At 56.1% G+C, this 23,769-nt stretch overlaps 1 protein-coding gene across 2 annotated transcripts; it reads right to left on the bottom strand.

The window, feature by feature from the left end:
* Positions 1 to 1,148: 1,148 nt before the first annotated feature.
* FBLIM1 (filamin binding LIM protein 1) lies at positions 1,149 to 21,291 on the bottom strand. Of its 2 annotated transcripts, XM_081817542.1 has the most exons (9): positions 21,167 to 21,291; positions 17,025 to 17,128; positions 16,351 to 16,620; positions 11,952 to 12,115; positions 11,078 to 11,195; positions 8,791 to 8,960; positions 6,233 to 6,411; positions 5,299 to 5,416; positions 1,149 to 2,697 (listed from the first exon to the last, which is right to left on the bottom strand). In XM_081817542.1, exons 3-9 carry the CDS (start codon positions 16,598 to 16,600, stop codon positions 2,584 to 2,586), a joined length of 1,113 nt encoding a protein of 370 aa, XP_081673668.1. In that variant the 5' UTR covers positions 16,601 to 16,620; positions 17,025 to 17,128; positions 21,167 to 21,291; the 3' UTR covers positions 1,149 to 2,583. The 2 variants fall into 2 exon arrangements, with proteins under 2 accessions (XP_081673668.1, XP_081673667.1); XM_081817541.1 differs by lacking the exon at positions 17,025 to 17,128.
* Between the last annotated feature and the right edge of the window lie 2,478 nt (positions 21,292 to 23,769).

Below are 23,769 nucleotides of genomic sequence, written 5' to 3'. Positions count from 1 at the left end.
AAAAGCATCTCCAGAATTTCATCCAGATACCATCCCTCCAAACACAACCAACCAGAAATAGGCTGGAACACGAGGAATCCCAGCACAAGGTTATGTATCCATGATAGGAAAAACCAAACCAAACCGAATGTGGTGACTAAGAGAGCAAAGTGGCCCCTGGCAGCCGGGAGCCGGCCGGGCTGAGTGGCTCTGGGCCAATGGCAAAAATGGCCAGCATCCTCCACCGTGAGCCACTGTCGCCTGACTACCAATCCCTGCTGTTGCGCCACCTCCTGGATAGAAATGCGTCATGCCCCTCAGTCTGTCATCCCTGCTTCCTGACAGCACGCAGGGGCAAACCCTCACCTCCCTAAATACTTCCCCAAATCCCTCAATACCAGCTGGAATCCTAGAGTCCTGGGAGTCTCTCCTAACGCCCGAGTACTGAGATGCCCCACGGTTCCCCGCGCCACGCGGCTTCTTGTGCTGCAGCAGGCATGGGAAACCCAGCTGTCACTGCGGGCATGTCCCCAGCAGTCTCTGACGGGCATCACAGGACCAGCAAGGAACACTAAGAGCTGCCAGCCAGTCCTGGGAGAGAACCCTCACCAGCCAGGTATTTCTTTCGTTCGGCCACAGCACCCTTCTGTGATAGAGGTCAGCATTGTTCCCATTTTACAAATGAGGAAAATCAAGGCTCAGGACTGATCACTTGTCCACACTGCTAAGAGTGGACAAGAGCCAGGTCTGAGCACCCCCAAGGCCAGCGCTCCTTCCTCCATGCACCCTTCTCTCCCAGCTGTCTGCGTGAGCGTGGAGGGTGACCTGTTCATGTGCAGACAGCCCACCCCGAGGGCAGGTGTTGACTCTGCGGAAGGATCTGCTGGCCCCAGAGGGCCTCCCACAGCAGAGGCTCCGCTCTGGGCACCCCACAGCCACCCTTGCTGCTGGTGGCCTGTGTCCAGGAACGGTGCACCAGCATGCCTGGGGGTCGGCTGCGTCACTGGACATGAGTTCCTCCATCTGCTGAGCAGAGCCCCAGTTTGGGGGAAGGAGGTGTAGGCGCCGCCTGGACACTCGTACCACAGTGAACAGACACTCAACCATTTTTCCAGCTACTGCCAAAGGCCAGTGTTTCCCTAGGTGAGATCTTAGTTGGAACACAGACGGACTTCTAATAGGTATGCATTTATTTTCATGTGTAATAGGAAGAAACATAACTAGCACATAGGATGTGACTGTAGGATATATTGTTTAGCATAAGACTAAAGTTCGAAAGAAGTAAAATAAAAAATATGTTGAGTCAAAGAGAATATTCAGGAAGAAGAGAACAGGAGGTCCTCGGTTACGATAAGAATTGTGGAGGTGGTACGTGGATGCCCGGAGTTTGGGACTCACTCTCCAAGCTTCGAGCCGGAAGCTGGGCTCTGCTCTGAGGCCCCTAAGGGGCTCTACAGGGAGACCCTCCGGGTCCTCAGAGCCTAGGGCATCCCCACAGGAGTGCGTGGTGCATCCAGACCACCCCAGGGAGGAAAGTACATTTTGTTTAATTTGTTTATGCCCTACAAGATGTCTTAGGAGTTACAAAGCAACAAAAGTGATTTTCCTTAAAAGGGAAGAAGAATCTTCTAGGTACGGCCTTGAGGAAGCAATGACCACAGGGTAGCCTGGGTTGGCGGGATAAATAGGGAGGCTGAAGGGTCACCCCAGCACTGTCCTGGAAGAGTGTGCCCACGTATGGGGTCTGTGTGCACAGCCCCAGTCAAGGTTGTAGGAGGAACACTCAGAGCTCCTGGGCCCTGTTCCCCAACATACAATGGCACTTAGTCAATGCTGAATCACCGTCACTCCGGGAGGAGCGCCGGAAGGCAGGGCAGAGGGGGGCTGAGTGCCTGGTGTATCAGCATATATCACCCTCTCCTCCTGCCCCTGCTGTTCAGGTTCATACCTGGGTCTGGTCCCCATGTCAGCACAACATGTCCTCCAGGTGAGAAGTCCAAGGTTGCCACCACTAGGCCTCAGTCTTGTACGTTTATGAGACATTTCCTATCAAGATCCCCACCTCGCCCCAAATCCAAAGAATGTTTCTCACCATTTAAATCTCAAATTTTTAGAAAAGGGCTTTTTAAGGGACCCTGGAGGTTTCCCCAAACAGCTCAGTCCTGCAAGCCAGGGCTGGTCTTAGTAATCCCCTATGGGACAGCTAAAGTGTCATTGCTAGGAACATGGGGTGTCATCTAGAGAACTCACTCCAACTCACCCACGGAAATGGGGCTCAAGGCCAGCGCTCGAGAGGGGCTAGAGCCTTGGAGATGGGAACCCTTGGCACGAGGCTCCTGGTCTGGAAGCCTTCCAGAGCCCAGAGGCTAGAAGGAGGAGTGGAAAGTCTGAGGAGCACGGTCCGCCAGTCGCCCACCTCTGAGCCGGGAGGGGACCAAGGCGGCTCAGCCCCTGTGTCCCAGACGTGGTAGGCGGAGCTGCAGGCTGGTCCCTGTCCCGGCTCAGAAGGAAAGTGTGCAAGAGTGGGTCAGAAAGGCAAACTGAGTCAGGAAAGGTCCCCCCCACCCCCACCCCTCCTCGAGTCCCCAGGCCCAGTGGGTGCCCTCAGCAGCACCCTGCGGCGCTCCGCTTCACGTGGCACGGCTTACAGAAGAGGCGGTTGTTCAGTGGGTAGCAGCCTTGGTCCGTGGGCTCCACAGACAGGAGGATCCTGCAGTCCTGCGGGAAACAAGGCACGAGTGGATGGACCCCAGGCCCGAGCACGGCAGCACAGAGCCCACACGGGGTGGGGACTCCCCCAGCATTTGCTGATGAAATTAACGGAATGAATGCGCTCCCGAAGGGTCAGGAGCATGGCCCCTCATTTCCATTCTCCCAACACAGCTGGGCCAGGTCTCGGTCAGGGAAGAGGAGGCACATGGGGGCTTTCATCCACTCGGAAGTGTGAGTGATGAGGGAGGAGTCAGCTGAGGGGAGAACTGAGGACACTCGGAGCATCATGGACACTGAGGGATCATGGAAAGAGCTAGAAGGGCCTTAGCGACCACCCAGCAGCAGCCCTCTGAGAACGTAAGCTCTGCGAGGCAGTAACCCCATTTCCTGCTAGGTCCCACCTAGACCAGAGACCGGTACACCACAAGCCTACGATAACCATCTGCTGGGTGAATAACGGAATCTAGTCCAGTCCCTTCATTTCACAGCTGGGGAAACTGAGGTCTGGAGAAAGACAGGCTTGCCCCAGGTTGTACAGCTGGTCCTGGTTCAGGCGTCTTTTTCTTGCTCCTCTGTCTGTACAGCTTCAACACTGGCACAAACCTCCAATTTTTCAAATCACCAAAGGATGTCGGACTAAGGAGGATGGGGATTGGGGGCGAACTTTGGCCACTTTACCATTCCGCCACAGCCCACACCTCATCGGGGCCTCACCTGGGCACACACTGGAGGGTGACAATGGGAACAATTAATGTCCAGAAACCTGGCTCAGGGCTCAGCTGGCATCCTCTGGAAGTTGCATGGCTCAGACCAGAGGGGCTGGTCCCCACAGAGACAACTTTGGGGTCCTGGCTGCCATCCTGACCCAGCACAGCCAGGGGAGAAGGGCGCCCTCGTGTGTCTATTCCCTGCAACTGCACCTCAAGTCAAGCAAGGTGATGGGATGCGCGCTATTCCTCAAAGCCACTTGTTTGGCATTCCGAGAATAACAAGTGCCAAACCTCAGGTCCCAAAGGGGCCCATGTGACCTCTCCTAAATTAGAATCAAGGGAGAAAACACCTCAACTACGACCGAGTCACAGTCTGTGAGGGAGCTGTGGGGTGGCCCCAAGCTGGCTAGACCCGGGTCAGACGGACCAGGGTTGGAGTCACTTTTCTCAGGCTCAGTTTTTTCATGGTTCCTCATCTGAGATGGCACTTTGGAGCCCATTTCCCTGCTTGGGGGAAACAGCACCCCGAATCAGTTCCGGGCCACGGTGGTTCAAGCCTTCCCCTCTGAAATGTAACTGCTAGAGCCCGAGCCCTGACTTACAGCAGCAACCTGGGTGACGCTCACGGCCGCCTTCGCCAAGCCGACCAGGGGCAGGCAGGGAGGGTTTGTTTGCTCACCAGCCAGGCTCAGGGAAAAGCTAATCGCCACTGGGCTTAATGAGGGCTAGGGTGGTGATAACAGCACTTGAATGACATCATTGTTCTTGTAAGATGTGTTATCAGCTGGACCTTGAAACATAACCAACGCACAACATAATATGGAGCAATATATCAACTTCTCTACCAAGCCCCCTTGTCACTTGTGTGCAAACAGTCTCTTGGCTCCATACATCTGTTTAAATAAGTGCAAAGTAAAATAAATGTTTGGAATTACTCACTGGCTGGCTAAGAGATTTCCTCTGGGACACCCCACTTAGGTGGCACCCATAAAAGGTGCCACCTTTGTCACCATCGCCAGAGAAGACACAGCAGCAACATGGGGGTGACGGAGGAAGAGGCAGGGGAGGACTCGGAGCCTCCCCAGCAGGACTGACTACATAATAGCAGAGCCCAGGGCAAAGTGCAAAGTAGAGCCCGTCGTTCGAAGAGGAAGAATTTCAGGACGGTGACAGCAGAGCTCTGAAGCAAGCGTGGGACGCTGCTGAGCGGGGGACCCTGTGCTGGGCATTTCCTGCTGGGGCTACTGCACCAGCTTTAAGCAGTGTCCGCCTGTCAACCTCCCTCCACCCTGCAGCATCCCCTTCTTCTTTCCTAGGCTTGTAGCAACCCCTCTTGGTCTCATAGGGTCCTGCTTCATTGGCCCCAAGGGTTGTCAATCATAGCCCCCCGGCCAGTGATTGGCTCAGAATGATTGGGTCATGTGGCCCAAGCTGGACCAATCAGAGGCCTTCTTGAGACGGTACCGGTTCCCTTGATGGGGTTTCTAAGTTGGAAGGATGACCATGCCTGTATCCCTCTCCTCACAGAGGATGCTAGACCCCCGGGAAGAGAAAATGAAGCAAACACACAAAACATGCAGAACCGAGAGACGGAGAGAGAGCCCTGATGATCTCATCAATGACCTCACCGACAGCCTTCTCATGAGATTCCCTTTCTTGAGGAAAGCAGGATGGGCTTGGTTTTTATCATTAACTCGGAGCTCCGATTAATAGACTCTATTTGTAATGATCTCCACTCTTATCTGTCTCTGCTCCTGGGCCGTGAGCCCTTGGGAACTGAGTCCCCACCCTGACTCGTCCTCGAGTCCCCGCGCCCAGCGCAGGCCTCGCACCCCCCCCCCTCCCCGGGCGCCCCCCGCCCAGCCGCGCGATCCTAACTCCTCACCGCCCCACTCACCTCACACCTGTAGCAGTTTTCATGGAAGTTCCTTCCCATGCACTCGATTTTGAAGGCATCCTTCCCGTCCCGAGGGATGATGGGGTTCTCACAGATGCTGCACACGGGGGCGAATTTCCTAGAGGGAAGGGAACCCACGCTCGAGGCGCTCCGGCCAGGACCGCAGAAATTAGCTGTGGGAGCCGGGGCGGCGCTCGTTCGCCTCCCCGAGCTATGTCAGACGCGTTGCCGTGTGACTCCACGGCCACAAACGCCTCTTTCTTCCTGGCAGGAGCGGAGGGTGAGACCGGTGTGATTAGATCCGGCTTCCCAGGGTATAATTAGCTCGAGGCAAGGAAGTGACTGCGGAACGTTTGAATTTGAGAAAGCCGAGAAATCTCCGGTGTGTTCAGTGGGGCTGACCCCATTTCGTTTATCTGGTATTGTAGGTCACTGCTACTTCTTCTTCTTCTTCTTATTCCCTGTCTTTTGAACAGACACATCTGTCTCTCCCCTTAGGCAGTGAGCAACCCCAGGGCAGGGGGCTGAGCCTGACACCTAGCTTAGGGCTACTGCTTCATAAGGCTCTAGTTCCAAGGGGAGCTCCTGAGGCCTGGGGGTTTGAATCGTAACTTCCCTACATACCAGCTGGGAGACTTGTCTGCTGCCTGCCTCGGTTTCCACATTTGGTAAAAGAGAGTGCTTAATAGTACCTGCCTGACAGGCCAGGCTTGGGGATTAAAGGGCCTAAGCCACGGGGAGTGCCTGCCACAGCTCAGGTACCCGGAGTGTCTGCTAGAAGCAAGTGTGTGCTCAAATATAAGGTGTGTGGAAGAGGCAGATGGGTTTCTGTGAGCCCAGAGCCTGCAGGAATGCTCTGCTCCAGCCCCTAGAGCTCAGGCCGGGCGCCTCTGTTCTGGCCGAGTCCCACCCAGTGCGCAGATCCCTCTCGTACCTATAGAAGTCGTCCAGGCAGTACACTTCATCCTGGCTGTCCAGGGCAAAGCTCTCATCCCCGATGCACCGGGCACAGGTGACGCACGTGAAGCAGGCGGGGTGGAAGGCCCGGCCCAGGGCCCTGATGATGTGCTCCCGGACCACCTCGCCACACTTGCCACACTTCTCCAGGGTGTCCTGGGACAGAGGGACATTGCCTCAGAGCCATCCAATGGCTGTGCCCACTCCCAGCCGAAAGGGGTTTCTGGCTGGTGACCCACAGGGGCCCAGAAGCACAGGGCTATAGGAGAAGGGCTCCCATTCATGCAACCAGCCTGTAACCACTGCCCCAAAACCTCTACCGTTGCTTAAAGTGAATCGAGCCTAGCATTGTATCCTGGGCTTACAGCGAGGAGTCCTGCCAAGAAGCTATTACTGCATTTTTTTGTTACTAGGACATGCTTAAGGCCAGTGTCCACTAGAGCCCATAGGAGAAATCTCTCTTAAACCTCAGAGTCAGGAAAAGGAATTCCTGGAAGAACTGGTGTGCTTTTGATCTTATAGACAATAAACCTCAAAACTCTTTCCCTTTTCCATTTGGCCACTGGGAAGCTCAGAGTCAAATTCTGTGTCCCACTTTTAGGAATGACTATAGGGGTCTTTTATTCATATATTTTGGGGTACTAACTTTCCCTCTGGTCTCATCTCCCTTTCTACTTTGATTTTCCTCTCTTCTGATTTCTTTAAATATCTCTGAAATTTCATTGCGGTAAGAACACTTAACACGAGATCTACACTCTTGGCAAATTTTTAAGTGTACAACATTGTTTACTATAGGTATTTGTGCATTCTTATAAGCTGCCTCAAATCCCTCCTGGAATGAGGAGGATGGGGGGGGAAGGGAAGAGGGAGGGATGGGGGAAGGGAGGAGGAAATGGGGGGAGGGAGAGAGGGAGATTACTGAGGCAGAGCAAAGACCTTCCAGCCCGTCCACCTTCTCTTCTAGACAGGTCTCTTCCCTTCCTGGCTATGCTCCTGTTCATTTAACCTGATTTCATCCAGACAGACAGGTATGTTTGTCTCTGCTCCCATTTGGTGAGGACAACATTACATTTTCCCCTCTCTCCTTGTCCTGGGGGCAGCCCTTCCCTCCCTAGAACTAGACTCTGCCTAGAGTCTTCCTCCTGCTGCTTCCAGCTGTCAGCCCACCCTTGCCCCTGCTTCCCCTCAGTGCCTCACTCCTGCCTGGCTGTAAGTGGAGGGAAGAGGATAATGCTATCCCCCGCTGTCATTTGATGGGGTCAGAGGAATGGGGTAGGGATGGCCTGGCCCCTTGCTGCCCCCATGGTGCCTCACTGGATTCAGTGATGTGTTGAGACTGTCATCAGATTGTTTGGATTTTACTAGATAGTCCTCCAAATATTCTAACCCTTCCAATCAGTGGTTTTCCAATAGCAGTGTGTGTATCAGAATCACTGAGAGACTTGCTAAAAGCGCAGATTGCCAGGTGCTACCAACTCATGAGAACAAGGTGAGGCCTGCACACAGCCAGGGGACACGTCTGGGAGTGGGCCGCACACGCCACGCCATCAGAGTGCTAGCAACTCTAACATCGCGGCATTCGAACTAGCTCTCCCAGACTGCATCTGGTACTCAGAGGTGACAGATTCCTGTGAGACTGTGCATCAGAACCTGTGGCTTTAGGTGAGAGAGGCAAGCTACAGGCAGGCTCCAGAGCCAGACGGGACTGGGGGAGAGTCCCAGCTCCACCACCTTGGAGTGTGACGTGTGTGACAGGCTGGTCCTAAGCCCTGGAACCTGTGACTACCTTTAATGGCAAATATGATTGAGTTCAGGGGCGCCTGGGTGGCTCAGTCGTTAAGCGTCTACCTTCGGCTCAGCTCATGATCCCAGGGTCCTGGGATCGAGCCCCATGTTGGGCTCCTTGCTCGGAGGAGAGCCTGCTTCTCCCTCTCCTACTCCCCTGCTTGTGTTCCCTCTCTCGCTGTGTCTCTCTCTGTCAAATAAATAAATAAAATCTTAAAAAAAAAAATATGATTGAGTTCAGTGTTTTGACCTGGGGAGATGATCCTGGGTGGGCCCTAAGTGCCATCCCAAGTGTCCCCGTAAGAGGAAGGCAGAGGGAGATTTGACACAGAAGGAGGAAGTAGGACACCGAAGCAAGATGTCACCCTGCTGATTTTGAAGGTGGACGAAGGAACCAAGGGACGCAAGAGACGCTGCTTCAGAAGCTGGAAAAGGTAAGGAAACAGATTCTCCCCTAGAGCTCTGGAGGGAGTGCAGACTTGCCTACGGACTTCTGACCTCCAGAACTGTAAGAGAATAAATGTGTCCTGCTTGAAGCCATTAAAGTTTGTGGTGATTTGTTACAGCGGCCACAGAAAACTAATACACCTTGGCTGAGCTCCTTCCCCTCGCTGAGCCTCGACTTCCTCATCTGTGAAATGGGTCACTGGGCCCGCCTCCCAGGATAACTGTGGGGCATGAAATAACGGGACACCTTCCAAGTGCCCAGCACGGTGCCTGGTGCCTGGAGGCCAGCCGCAGGGGGGTTACCTGGTAGCAGGGTTCGCAGAAGGGCCGCCCGTCCTTCTGGTAGTAGTTCTGCCCAGCTAGCTGGCGGCGGCAAGTGCGGCACGTGAAGCACTGGGCGTGGTACTGCCTCTTCATGGCCTCCACGGCCAGCTCTCGGGGTGACACGGTCTTGTGGCAGAAGGCACAGACGTCTGGGGTGGAGAAGACACAGGATGTCAGCCGCCCGGCCTGGGAGAACCGCACCCAGGCACCGCCCGGGACAAGCCTAGAGCGCTGGGTCTCTGCCTCGGGCCCCCGGGGTTGTGAGTGTGGCCTCATTTTGGGAGGAGCAGTAAAAAGGAACGTGAACAGCCTCTGAAAGCCTAAATCAAGGACGGACGCCTGGCTGGTTCAGTCGGTGGAGTGTGCGACTCTTGATCTCGGGGTTGTGTTTGAGCCCTACATTCGGTGTAGAGATTACTTAAAAATAAAATCTTAAAAAAAAAAAAAAAAAGCCTAAATCAAAGGACACAGCGTCAGGACGAGTGGGTTGCCATCCATAAAAAATTTTTTTTTTTTTAAGATTTTATTTATTTATTTGAGACAGAATGAGAGAGGGAGAGAGAGCACATGAGAGCGGGGAGGGTCAGAGGGAAGAGCAGGCTCCCTGCCGAGCAGGGAGCCCGATGCGGGACTCGATCCCGGGACTCCAGGATCATGACCTGAGCCGAAGGCAGTGGCTTAACCAACTGAGCCACCCAGGCGTCCCTGCCATCCGTAAAAATTTAAAGGAGGCTCTATGGTGACGCGTTTATACCCAGATAATCCCAAATGTATCAAAGAACTAAGTGTGAAAAATGAAACCATAAGACTAGAAGAAGCCAGAGAATTATATTATAACCTTGGAGTAGAGAAGGCTTTTGGTGCCTGGTAAGCACTTAGTAGCTACTAAGTAAATGGCTAACACGCGGGCCTGGGGAGGCTGGGGGGGTCATGCCCTCAGACACTGCTGGGTGGGGGGATGCAGACCGGGAGGACCACAAAGGCCAATGTGGCAAAAAGATCAAAGTTATAGGGGCGCCTGGGGGGCTCGGTCGTTAAGCGTCTGCCTTCGGCTCGGGTCATGATCCCAGGGTCCTGGGATCGAGCCCCGCAGCGGGCTCTCTGCTCCGCGGGGAGCCTGCTTCTCCCTCTCTCACTCTCCCTCTCTCGCTGTGTCTCTCTCTGTCAAATACATAAAATCTTAAAAAAAAAAGATCAAAGTTATAAATGCACCTACCCTTTGACCACGGTATTTCCTCTCCTAGAAATTTCTCTCACAAATTTGCATGCAGGCAAAATGATCTACGTGCAAGGCAATTCATCTCAGCCTCATTTGTCACAGCAAGAAACCACCTAAGTGCCCGTCCACAGGCGACTGGCTAAATGCATATGACAGGGCCCTGATAAGGAATACTATACAGCTGTGGAAAAGAAGGAGCCACTTTATGTTCAGATGTGGAGCGAGCTCTAAGATGTTTGAAGGAAAGGAAGCAAAGTGCAGAACAGCACAGAGTTTGCTACAGTTTGTGGGAAAATGGGCCAGGGTCGGCGGGGGGGGGGCAGACACATATTTGTATTCGCTTGCATATGCATCAGATATCTCTGGAAGGGTATGTGAGACATTAACAACAGAGGCTGCCCATCTGGCAGGAAAGTGGGGAACATACGGATGGTGCAAAGGGGAGACTTTTCACTGTATGCCTTTCTGTGCTTTTTATTTTGTCTACGCAAGAACATTATGTGTTCAAAAAATTAAATAGTGAAAAAATTCAAGGCATTTTGCTATCACACACCGCTTCTCAGCCTTTTGGCTAAGATCAAGTGTAGCATTTTGCTATCATAGCACATTTTGCTGATCAATATTTAAATGGCCTTCAGCTCAGCGCGTCTGGTGGGGGGGGCGCGGTCAGTGGAGCGTCTGACTCCTGATTTAGGCTCAGGTCATAATCTCAGGGTCATGAGATTGAGCTCTGCGTCAGGCTCCATGCTCAGGGAGGAGTCTGCTTAAGACTCTCTCTCCCTCTGCCCCTCCCACACCCCCTCTCTCAAATAAAGAAAATCTAAAAATAAAAAAAAACCTAGCATAAAAAAATGGATTTCAGTTATAAAGGAAAAAGATTTAGGAATAAACATAAAATTGATGTGCAGTTATAAGGCTCATCACTGAACCGTGAGCGGGGACAGGTGCTGGTGGTCCCCCCCTCTCCTGGTTCCCACCTGGAAGCTCATGCTTGTCCAGTGAGGCCCCTGGAGACCACCCGGAAGCCTTCCAGCCCTGAGTCCATACCTGTGGATGCCGCTTTCTCGTGGGGGCCAACAGGTTCTTCTGGGGGAGGCAGAAGCTCCTCCCCTGCGGGCCTGGCAAGACCGGGCCGGGGCTGGAGTGGAGGCCCCTCCAGCAGGGACTATGGGGAGACAGGGGGAGGGCGGGAGAGGTGTCATCCGGTGGGGACCCCACACAGCCCTCTCAGCTCTGCTCCCCCTCTGATGGCCAGGCACAATTAGCCCTGCTTTACAGAGGGGGAAACCGAGGCACAGAGAAGCAAGTGACCTAATGTCACTCAGCAGGAAGGTTGACAGCAGTGGCTGGGGCCCAAAGCTACTTCTGAAGAATCTCCTAGAATCTCTTCCCTGGCCTGGAATCCCACCCATTAATACAGTGGCCTCTGTTAAGGGCAGAGGATCAAAAATATCTTCTCAGAGCTGAAGCGGGGGTACCCCAGGGGGAAAAGGGTATGGCACCCCTCCTCCGGGGGCCTAGAAAAACAGGACCAACTTTTACCAGCTTGAAAGTTTCAAAGAGGGGGGCGCCTGGGTGGCTCAGTCGTTAAGCGTCTGCCTTCGGCTCGGGTCATGATCCCAGGGTCCTGGGATCGAGCCCCGCATCGGGCTCCCTGCTCCGCGGGAGGCCTGCTTCTCCCTCTCCCACTCCCCCTGCTTGTGTTCCTGCTCTCGCTATGTCTCTCTCTGTCAAATAAATAAATAAAAAATCTTTAAAAAAAAAAAAAAAAGAAAGTTTCAAAGAGGGACAGCCCTCAAGCAGGAGCAACCTCCAGGCTTAAATCCCTGGAAGGCCGGGACTCTCCCTACCCCGCCCCCCCGGCCTTCCCGGGGCCCCTGGGCTCCACTGGGGGTCGGGGAGACCAAGGGGTTGGCAGTACCTGGGGTGGGGGCGGGGGCGGGGGCAGGTGCTCTAAGTCTGAAATGAGTGATGCTCCCATCGAGGCAGGGGGCTCCTCATCAGGGGAGGGCGGTGGAGGTGGGAGGAGGTCCAGGTCGGGGAGCGTGTCCTCGCCATCCAAGGTAGGAGGAGGGGGAGAACATCCTGCAAACAAAAGGGGAGAGAGGGTTGGTCTGAGTCTCTGCAGGCGGGCAGAAAGTGTGTCCACTTACCCAGAAGGCCATACAGCGTGGGGGCCAAGAGCTCAGGTCCAGGGTCCCCCAGACCTGGGTTCCATCTCTGGCTCTGCCGCTGACTTGCTGTGTGTCCTTAGGCAAGAGACTTAACCTCTCTGTTTGCTCAGTTGAAACATGGGTATCAATCTTTCCAGGCTGTTGTGAGGATGGGAAGAGCTTGGCACAGGAGAGGGCACGTGGCGTGGGCTCAGAAAACAGAAGCTGTCAGAACCCTCCATAACAGCCCTCCCCTACCTGGACACTCGAGGGCCCCAAATCCTTGCTAGAAGGTCCTTGTTGAAATACAAGCAAACTCAACCCCTAAGGCTGTGGTTCTCAAAGTGTGGTTCCTGGCTCAGCAGCAGCAGTGACTAGAAGTGTGTCCAGAAATGCACCTTCTGGGTCTGCCCCCGATCTGGAGAATCAGAACCTGGGGTGGGGGTGGGGGGTGTCCAGCCACAGAAGGCATAAGAAACCCTCCCAGTGACAATATGCCACCGAAGTGTGGGAACCACCGCCCTGGTTAAATAACCCATCCAGGTCCACACCGAGATGTGGGGGAAGACTCAGGACTGAAAAAAGAATGTAAAATATCTCATTGATAATTTTCGTAATTACTGCTGAAATGACCATTTTACTGTAGCAGATGGCATAATATACATCATTAAAATTAATATTACTTGGGGGACCTGGGTGGCTCAGTCGGTTAAGCATCTGCCTTCTGCTCAGGTCATGATCCCAGAGTCCCTGCTCAGTGGAGAGTCTGCTTCTCCTTTTCTCTCTCCCTCTGCAACTCCCCCTGCTCGTGCTTGTGTGCTCTCTCTCTCTCTCAAATAAATAAATAATATCTTTAAAAATTTAATAAATAATAATAATTTTAAAAAGAACCACCTGGGGCGCCTGGGTGGCTCAGTCGGTTAAGCATCTGACTCTTGATTTTGGCTCGGGTCATTTCAGGCTCCTGGGATGGAGCGCCACGTCAGGCTGCACGCTGAGCCTGAGAGTGGAGCCTGCTTAAGATTCTCTCCCTCTGCCCCTTCCCCTCCCCCGCTTGTGCACACGCTCTCACTCACTCTAAAAAATAAAGTAAAATAATAAAATTTTAAAAAGAGCCACCCAACAGCAAACACATGTACATACGTAAGAAAAACACACCGGCATGATATCATTTTCATGGTTAGTGCAGGAGAGCTTAAGTCTACTTTTTTTAAGGATTTGAGAGACAGAGAGAGAGCAGGAGCATGGGGAGTGGCAGGCAGAGGAAGAGGGAGGAGCAGACTCCCCGCTGCGCAGAGAGCCCAGGACCCCAAGATCATGACCTGAGCCAAAATCAAGAGTCAGATGCTTAACCACTGAGCCACCTGAGACTCAGGCGGCTTCAGGCGCCCCAGGAGAGCTTAACTCTTGCTGGGAAAGCTGAGGTCTACAGAGGTTCACAGAAGGGGAGGGGCCTGGATCCAGGGCTCAGGGAGGACCTCGGGGAGGACCCAGGGAGGAGGAGGGCTGAGGATCTGCGGAGCTCCTGCCTCAGCCCCAGGCTCTGCTCTGTCCAGGAACAGCTCCCTACACTGTGCGGCAACTCCCACCCCTCCTGGCTGTCCCAACAAGGCGCTGCCCAGCTCCCCTGGAGGAGGTGCCTGGGGGTCAGGAGGGAAGCACGCCCCGAAAATCCTGTCGGCTCCCACGTGCAGGGAGAGTGCTATTAATAGTGCCCGGGGGAGAAAGGGCAGGGAATCTGGTCTGAGTCTGCCCTCCACTCCCCTCCTATCTCTGGGGCACAAGGTAGGCCAGGCCTCACAAGGTCAGACTGCCTTAGACACCCATGGAAAGCAGACGGAAGGTGCCCCAGGCCCTGCCCGCCCGCCGCTCCCCCCCAAGACCCAGGGTCTGGTCCCATTCCCTGCTGATTCACTGGGGCACCTCTCTGGGCTTAGAGGTTTCTTATCCATTCGATAAAGAAAATGAGCCCCTTCCCTTTTCTCCCAAGGACTGAGGGGGTACAGACGGGAGGATTATTCTAGACCTGTGAGTAAGCCACAGAATCCTCTGGGGGCTTGCTCAGATGCAGATGGTGGGCCGCACCCCCAGAGCTTCTGACTCAGCAGGCTTGGGGGAAGAGCATGAGAATTTACATTTTTGAAAAGTTCCCAGGTGAAGCTGCAGCTGCTGGTTCAAAGCCCACACTTGGAAAACTAGGCTTCTACTCCCCAAGCTTCACTTGCTTAATGCCTTTGGGCTAGAACAATAGTTCCCCAAGCCGGGTCCCCAGACCAGAGCATCGGCATTACCTGGAAATGTGTAAGAAATGCAAATTCTCCGGCCTCACCGCAGACCTACTGAATCAGAAACACCCAGGGTGGGGCCTGGCCTGCTGGCTGTGTTTAAACAAGCCCCCTCCTGAGCTGAGGCTGCTCCAGTGTGAGAACTTTGCTCCAGATGAGCTGAAGTGAGTCAGGAACCAGATCGCGGAGAGACAGCAGGAGTGCTCAGGCCTCGCCCGGGACTCTGCCTTCAGTCCTGGCCAGGACAGGAATTCAAGGCAGACAGGGGCTGGAGGCCTGCAGGCAGGTGTGCAGAGGGCCCCAGCTGAACCAGGGTCACGTGGCCAGGAGCAGGAAGAGCAGACTTCTATTTATTTATTTTAATTAAATTTTTTTTTTTTTAAGAGCAGACTTTTAAAGAGAAGCCCAGAGAAAAAGTGACTTCTGAATGCAAGTTGGTGAGGCTGAATCAGTGCACATGAGCATCTAGAGGGGAGTGGGGACGGAGCGAGGGAAAGGTGGGGACCTCTGTCAGGATGAAAGGGCCAAAAAAAAATGTGTGTGGATTCCTGAGGGGACAAGCTCTAGCTGGGGTGTCATATGACAGCCTGCAGCTGAGATGGGTCTAAGCAACTGGCAGGGCCCCAGGGCCCGCTCTGTGCTCTGTGGTCAGACCAGACTCAGGCCCAAGCTGCTCGCCTGGAACTTGTCTCACTCAAGCGAGGCTGAACCCCAAGATTCCCTGAGCTCTGCCCATGGGCCAAATTGGAGAACAAAATGGCGGACCAGCTGACCAGCCACTGCTGGGCGCCCCCTGCCAGGGAAGGTCCACTTTTGTTATCACACTCCCGGGATCTTCTGATATTCCAATAACCCATGAAAATGTCCTGGAAATGTTGGCATTAGGGGCATCTACACTATATATCCTGGACTCCCTCTCCTACCCAGAAGGGATGTCATTTTTTTCCACTGGATCACACGTCCTGCTGTGTGAATTCTGGTCCTCGTGGTCCTGGTTCTATATGGAAGCACCTGGAGGAGGTTGTGTTCTCGGGATGCGTGGTTAGGAAGGAAAGATGAGTTTGCAAGGTTGTGTCACATGAAGAGGCCTGTTACATGAATGTCCATGTATTCCCACGTGTGTACACACGTGGCCCCTTCTCCTGCCCTTTTCTGGCCTCCTGGAATTGGCAGTTCCTATTGGTCTTTAGGTGGTTTCTGCGGTGATGGGGATGCACAGGGCTACCCTAACCTTGCTCAAGGACAGCAGGACACCCAACTCGGCACCCGGGGGACATCAGGGGGCTCGTCCTTGATGTCTCTGTGCCTCCTTATTCCACTTGGTGTCCTGTACGGCAAGCCATCCCCCTGCCCCAGGGTTGTCCTCCTTCCTCGTTTCTACCCAACCAACAGCTAAGACACCATGGAGTGGAGTCTCCAAGACTCTTCAACACCATGACAGCAGAGCCAAGCTCAAGGTAAAGGAACAGCCATGTATGAAGCATATCCATTCTGTGATGGATGCATCACATACATGACCAAATTTCCACTTTCCAGAGGAGGAAACCAAGCAAAGACCCAGCTCGCCTAAGACCATACAGCAAGTGAATGGCAGAGCTTGAGAGAGAATAAAACCACCTTTGAGGTCCAACGTGCCCAATCCATTCCTGCCTCAGGGCCTCTGCACTTGCTTTGCCCACTGGCCAGAGAAGGTACGTGGCTTGTCAACATCACACAGCCAAGTGGAAGAGCCGGGATTCAAACCCGGGCAGGCGGGCTTGAGTCACACAGTAGGTGCTCGATGAATGAATGGACACCTGAATGAGCTCAGAGCCTGTCCCTTCCTCCCCACCTCCGCGCTGCCTCTGACCCAGCCTCCTGCCCCGTCCCCTCACCTTCTTACCTCCGTTGGAGAGCTGAGGTCGTACGGCTGGCGCGGTGGCTGCTGCCCTGGCAGGGGGGGTCCAAGGGCTGGGCCTCCCAGCCGAGCCAGCCCCGGGCGCCTTCACGGCAGCAGGGGGCTCCCAGGGGCGGCCAGGCCGGGCCTCACAAGCCGCCCGCTTCACTTCCTCGGCCACTGCCATGTTTCGCCGCGGAGGGGCCAGCGTGATAAAGACAGACGAGGCGACCCTCTTCCCTGGCTTCGAGGCCATTGTCTCGGTTCCTGCTGGGGCTGGGGACAGAGTGGGGCTCAGGCTGGGGCAGGGCTTCGGGTCCAGGGCTGTGCTCCTCCTAGCCAGACAGGCATCCCCAGGGCACGGAGCCTCCCTGCTCCTAACAGGACAGAGACAGAGGAGGGGCTGGGGATGTCCTGCGGGGGGAGGGCAGGTGTCCACCAGGTGGCTCGGCCACAGGGAGGGGACCCAGCAGTCCTGACCGCCCCTGCCCCCAACCTGCGCACCCGGGGAAGCAAAGGGCAGCCCTGCCCTGCTCACCTCACAAATGATTACTCTTCCTCATCTGAGAAGCGTGAGGAAGGAGCAGCTCCTCCAGCTGCCCAACCCCAGGGCAGCTGCCTGCTGGTCCCAGCCCAGGGCCCTGCCTGCTGCGGGGCCACACCCCAGTTACCTCCCTCACCTGGAACCCAATCCTCCTGGGAGGGTCAGAGTCCCGGGGGATCCAGGCCAGCTCTGCTGTGGGAGGGAATGAGCGTGACCGGTCAGAGCATCAGGGTTGGGTTCCTGGAGGCAGAGGGGACAGAAGATCAATCTGAGCTACCATGGATCGAGGCCTACTCTGCACCCACCGTCCTAAGCACTTTCGGCCCACTCACTCCTAAGTCGTCCCAGCCGCTGGGGGAGAGGCGCTATAACTCTCCGGGCAGATGGAGAAGCCAAGGCTCAGGAAGGTATAGTCCCTTGTTCAGGGTCATGCAGCAGCAGAGCCGGGATCTGAATCCAGGGTCCATGTTCTTGACCACGTGGCTCTGTCACCCTCTCCCAGCCCAGCCCACCGCCGGCATCCTTTTCTCGGTATCAGCCTCCACATCCAATCAAGTCTTGATTCTATTGTCAGAATCTCTCACTCTGTCCCATCTCCAAAACCAGGCTCTGGTTCAGGCACTGGGGTGAGGTAGGGATAGGAGACCCAGTGGTCTCCAGTCCTGCCTGCCTCCTGCCCTGTCCCTGGAGTGATCTTTCCAGAGCATAAGTCTATCTCTCCTGTACTCAAAAACCTTCCATAGCTCCCTATTACCTTCAAAATGAAGTCCAAATTCCTCTGGCTTCAACTTTTTTTTTTTTTTTTCCTTTTTTCCTTTTTTCTTAAAAGATTTTATTTTTAGGGGTGCCTGGGTGGCTCAGTCAGTTAAGGGTCTGACTCTTGATTCTGGCTCAGGTCATGATCTCAGGTCATGAGATCAAGCCATGCCTAGCACGGAACCTGCTTACTATTCCCTCTCTCTCCCTCTCCCCCTCCCCCACCTCCTCTCCCTCACTCTCTAAAAAAGTTTTTAAAAAAAGATTTTATTTTGAAGTAATCTCTACACCCAACATGAGGCTTGAACCCACAGCTCTGAGATCAAGAGTTGCACGCTCTTCCAACTGAGCCAGCAAGGTGCCCCTCAATTTCTTTTTTGACCACCCTGGACCCGCTCACCCTTTCTCAACTTTTTCTCTTACTGGCCTTGGAGTGTTTCCACCCCTTGTTTTTCCTCCCCAGCCCCACAAAGGGCGAATGTCAGTTTTTTCTTAGAGGCCCAGCTTTTCCAGGAAGCCTCCCCTGATTCCTGACCCCCTCCTGGGAGCAGCTGTCTGCTTCCACAGGGTGATGACAGCCCATCACAGGACATGTTGGCTCCCTGTCACCACGTCTACCCCTACCTCCCCAAGTGACTGTATGTGACTTCAGCTGTACCCGTAATCTTTGTGACCCAAGGCCAGTGTGGACATCAGAGCATGGATCTGGGAGCAGGGCAGCATTCCTGATGTCAAGGAGCCCATTTTCCATCCTCTAGGTGGTGACTGCAAACAGTAGCCTCCAAGGCCAAGGCTGAGGTGGGGCCACTCGGGTGGGGGGAGGGCAAGTTGACCACCTTCAGCCAGGGGTCCTCACTGGGCTCCCAGGGCTTCTGCCCAATTTGAGCTGGGTCTCTAAGCTGGGTCTCTCCTCTTTCTAACTCACTCTCCAGCTGAGCCACCCGGATATGGTTCCAAAGCCCAGCCCACAAGTGTGCAGGGAGAAGAATAAACGAGGACCTAGTGAGTGAATCTCAAGAAGTGGGGCTGGGTGGGTAGGGGCTGAGGGCCCTGAGGGACCCCAGTGGCGGACTTGGAGCCCAAGTGACCACTCATAGGGCCCCCCTCTGTATCTCAAAGTCCACTGGCCACCTTGGACTCTCTTGGTGACTGAGGGAATAATAGTAACAAACACAACAAATGTGCCTCAGTTCCTCTTAAACTGGTTTATATGTTTGGTTAAAACATATAGCTCAGTCTGATTAATAAAATACCTGTTCTGAATAAGAAACCAACATGTGAAGAAAGCTTTAAAAGTGCTTTCCTTTTGCATCTTGTTCTGTAAGTGATGTCTGGAAGGATATATGCTCGCTGATATTGGCTGCCATAGTCAGAGGTCAAAACCATATGGTTTGACACTTTGGCCTTACGCTCGGTTATAAGCTTAAGGCTCTATTTTTGTAAGCAGCGTTCAGAGATTCACATCCAAGAGAAAACAGCACTGGCACCTACTGACCAAGCACTTGCTATGTGCTGGGCACTGTGGCTCGTGCTTTCCGAGCCTCAAAACGCACCTCATTTGCAACACAGCCCCTTATGCCCCCACTTTACAGGTAGTTCCATGTGAGGCCCCGAGAGGTTACGTGACTTTTCCAGGTCATCTTAGCAGACTTGGCAGACTCAGAATTCTAACTGAGCACCATTTGACCTGAGTCCCGGGGATGTCCTTGGACCTGAGACGACACACTTTTCCTTCCCTGGATGGTACAGGGCCTCCAAATCCTCAGGCCTGTTCTCACCCCAGAATGGCCCAATCCAGATAGATTTTCTTGTGGTCAGTGCATTCTGGGCTCATCCCCAGAGACTGCTGTGAATGCCCCCGCCGCCTCCCTCCGACCCTGCTCTGACCCCCACTCCACCCCAGCCCACCCCTCCGGGAAGTCAGATCTGTGGGTTTCTCGGAAAACATCCAAGGCAAATGTCCTCGCTCTGAGGCCAGATGTTCACAGCTGGGCAGCTCCGCACCCCCCATCCCTCCCTGCGGTTCCTGCAGGGACTTCAGGCCCCAGGGGAAGGGGCCCCCACTGGGGATTTTCAAAGCCTGTCAGTCCAGCCCGGGGCTGCTAGGAGAGGGAGCCTCGGCCTCCCTCAGGTCCCACTGCCCCCAGGTCACCCTGGAGCGGGGTATGAGTGAGAAAGCTCCCTGTGTGGGGCTCCTGGCCAGCCGCACCCACGGGACCCTCCACCCCCATCCTTCCTCCCGCAGAGGGGGAATCTGAGATCCAGTTGGGTAAGCAGAGAAAGTGGGAACAAAGGGAAAGAAAGTCATTTCCTGTCAAGAGGAAGGAAGGAGGCTGAGATCCAGCCAGCCACCCACCCAGCCCGGCTTTAGGCTGTAGCCCAGGGCAGAGACAGGCTGGCTGAGCTGGCCAGCCTTCCGGTAGTGGCCCCCCTCTTTCCCTTCCTTCCTACTCCTTCTAACCCCCTCCAAAAATTTCTGGAACCACCTGTAAGCTTTGTTCTTTAGTACTTCGACAAAGCAACCTACGCTTGGTTCAGAATGACACTTTGCTGGAGGTGGGAATGAGGCTGTGCCCACCCCCTGCAGAGGGCCCTGCAACCTTGGGTAGGGTTCCCTTTCCCTCTCCCCCACCTCAGGGAAGCCAAGGAAGCACAGAGAGCTGGAGTCATGCCGGGCCCCACCTCTTTCCTGCTGGGTGACCCAGAGCAGGTTACTGACGCTCTCTGGGCCTCAGTTTTTTCCTAAAGTGAGAATAAAAAAATGTCTGTCCTGAAAGGTGGTTGGCTGAGAGAATACAAGGAGAGAGAGAGCGCTCCAGATCTTGGTACTTGGTAAGTGCAAAGAGAAGGCCAGGTGGTTATCCAGCCCCTGATGGGGAGGAGCCCCCAGGGGCCCAGCGGGCTTGGGGGATTTGGGAGGACCCGACTTGGCTTCCGTCCTCAAGATCAGGAATCTGGGCGCTGCCCGGGCTCTTCCCGGGGTCCCCGGAGCAGGGCTGGGGGCCCATCTCGGCCAAGATGCCCCACGGCACACCCCTTCCCAGCTCCCGACGGGGATTTGAGGCCCAGAGAGGGGCGGCCCTGGGGCCCCTCCATCCCCCCGCCTGACCCGGCCTGGGTGAAGGGGCCCGGAGCTCCCCGGAGCTCCGGAAACCCGGCGCCCTCCCGCAAGCAGCCCAGCCGGGAGGCTGGCCGGGTCACTGTGGGGCGCCGCCGGGGACTTTAATTCGATCCATGTGCGGGACGCTGTCCTCTTTGTGCGGGAGCTTCCGCCCTGCCCACCTCTTCCCCACCCCGGCGCCCCGCTTCGGGGCAGGGACACCAGCCCTCCCCCTGCTCTGGGGACAGAGGCCGGGAGCCGGGACCCAAGGCTGCACCCCAGCCCCCCGCGGGCCCCCTCCAGGAGCGCCGGGATTGGGGTCCCGGCCGGGGGGGGCGGGGGGCCCGGGGCTGCCCGCGCTGTCACCTGTGTGCGGCCGGGGCAGGGTCAGAAGGACGGCCGCCCCCCCGCGCCCCGCTTACCTGCGTCGCCCGCGCCCCAGCGGCTCCGGTCCGACGCCCGAGCGAGCAGAGCCGGGAGCCGCGCGGCGCCTCCCGCCCTCCCCGCCCTCCCCGCCCCCTCGGCTCCCTCCGCCCCGCCGCCCCGGCCGCCTTACCATAAAAGGTGAAGCTTAGGGGGAGGGGGCCCGGGATTCCCGCCGGCGGAAGTGGCCCCTACCTGCCCCCCCCACCTGCCCGGCCGCGCCCCGCGCCGGCCCCCCGCCGCCCGCCCTTTGTTCCCTCGACCACTCCTCCCGTCCCCTGGGCCCGGGCCTCGGGTGGGAGGCCTCCCCTGCTGCCCACCCCCGGGGCCTTTGTGCGCCCAGCGAGGTCCTTTCCCCTCCTCCTTCCCTAGGTCACCTGGGTTGGTGGCCCCACCTGCCCGGTCGGGGGTGTGTGTGTGGGGGGGTGGTACTTATATTTGAGTTTGGCCTGAGATCTCCCAGGGTTCTAGGAGTCAGATGGACCTGGGTTCCATGGCCAATCACTAACCCAGTGACCCTGGGCAGTCACTCTGCCTCCTGGAGTCTCAGTTTCTTATCTGTACAATGGGGGTAAAGGCTGCTTCCCGCTCCGGGTCAGCCTGAGGATAAAGGATGGTATTGACCGTGAGAAGTGGGCGGCAGTCAGTGGTCAATATACGCTGGGCTTGGGGCTTTTTTAGGGGGTGACCCTGGGTGGAGGTCTCAGACGCTCAGGGGAGCAGGTCATCCCAGTTTGCTGTCCTGAGCAGCCACCACTGCCTGAGTGGACCCTTAAGCCCTCTGCAGTCGGGTCCCAGTGTCCCCGGGGGCACAGGCCCCTCCAGGCAGCCTGGTAGGCAGGGCCCAGCAGGCAGTCGGGGTCACCTGGTTTGCCAACCCTGGTTCCAGTCTCTGGCTCCCTCCCACCTCCTGCACTCCCCGGACCCAAGCCAGAGTAGAGGGGGGAGGAGGAAGCAGAGCCGGGGCCCTGGATCCCTGGGGCCCTGGGGCCCTGGGACAGGAGACGGGGCCAGGAGCCTGGATGGGCCGCCTGGGTCCCTGGAGGCCTCGGGAACATTGGTGGGAAAAGAAATCTGGGTCTGATTCAGAGGCAAACAGATTGTTCTTTTGATTAAAGCCACAGCGGCTGAGGCCAGAGGAGTGCTGGACCCAGCACCATCTGGGGGAGGCCAGGCGGGGTCGAGCTCTCCCCCGGGGCCAAAGCTACAGTCACCCTGGCCAGGATGGCTCTGGGGCTGCTGCTGAGGGGCTCCCGCTCATGGGGGTCGTGACGGGGGCACCTGGGTACGCTGTCTCGTTCCCCCACCCCTCCTTCTCCTCCTCCCAGCCCCTCTCAATCCCTCACCCACTTGTGAGCCTCTCAACCACTCCACAATAACGATATGGTTAACAGTAGCCCCCGAGGCAGAGGCTTCCCGGGTGCAGGCGCTTGACCTACAGGCCTCTCCATCGAATCGCCTGGACAGCCCTGTGGGGCTGGACTGGTCATTCCTGCTTCACCATTGAGGAAACTGAGGCCCAGAGAGGCATCAGGCCACATGAGGGGCAAGTGGCAGAGCTGGATTCAAACCCAGAGCAGCCGTTGGCCCCGGGGAACACACGCTGCCCTGTGGCTCCCGCCCCTGCACCTGCCGCCCACAGGGGTGTGGGAGTTGAGGCTTGCAGAGCACGGTGTGGCCCAGGGGACTCAGACTCCAGGCTGCCTGAGCCCTTGATCAGGCCCATTCCCCAGCCTGCAGGAGCTTCCCCAGGAGGAAGGAGGGGGCTGCTGACGGCCAGGGATGGGAAGGACCTTAGGGAGGAAGGTGCGATCCAGGGGTTTGCCCTAGAACCCCCTTTTCAAGTGCTTTGTGACCCAGAAGCTTATTTAAAACAGGTAAAAATGGAGCTGCCCTCCCTCACCTTCATGATATCCCCTGAGCCGCCTCACTGCACCCACAGATGGGACAATGAGGCCCCAAAGGGTTGATCTGCGGCCTCGTCCAAAGTCACACGGACTCCTTCTAGGGCCCAGGCTCCACACATCTGCTTGGGGCTAGGACTGGCTGGGAAGGGGGAAGGTCGAAGGGATATGTGGGGGTCCAGCTGCCACCACTTACCTGCTGTCTGGCACGCCTGGCCGCCTGTTCTGCCTCTGTCACTGCTCCTCGGTGGAGAGGAGCCTTTCTGGGGAAGGCGGTCCCACACCAGCCCGGGGGGCGGGGGGGGGGGGTGCGGTGTGTCAGTGTCACCTTGGCTGGTGCCAAGCTTCCTGTAAGGGAAACCCAGGAAGTGTCCTGGGTGGGAACACACGCCCTTTGTCTGCCAGCTCAGAGAGCCCCTGATCCCTCCCCCTGTCCTGCTAGCCTTGGACCCAGCTCTCTTCCAAGCAGTTGAGCAAGGCGGCTCAATCTTTTAGTAGGGCTGTGGCAGCTGAGACTCCGGGTGGCAGGGAAGGGGTGGGAGAGAGGTTTGGGGGACAGAACCAGGGCAGTGCGGACGTTTGCTGCCGCCCGGTCTGAGGGGAGCATGCACCTACTGCCCCCAGAAGAGGGCTTTGATCCAGCAAACATTGGTTGGGCATCTACTATGTGCTAAAAGGAGTCGTGGAGCCCAAGGGAA

Source organism: Leptonychotes weddellii, chromosome 4 (genome assembly GCF_054177405.1).
Source record: "Leptonychotes weddellii isolate Sample4059 chromosome 4, ASM5417740v2, whole genome shotgun sequence".
NCBI classification, from domain to species: Eukaryota; Metazoa; Chordata; class Mammalia; order Carnivora; family Phocidae; genus Leptonychotes; species Leptonychotes weddellii.
The sequence above is the reverse complement of the archived record's forward strand: the minus strand, read 5'-3'. Positions and strand labels throughout refer to the sequence as shown.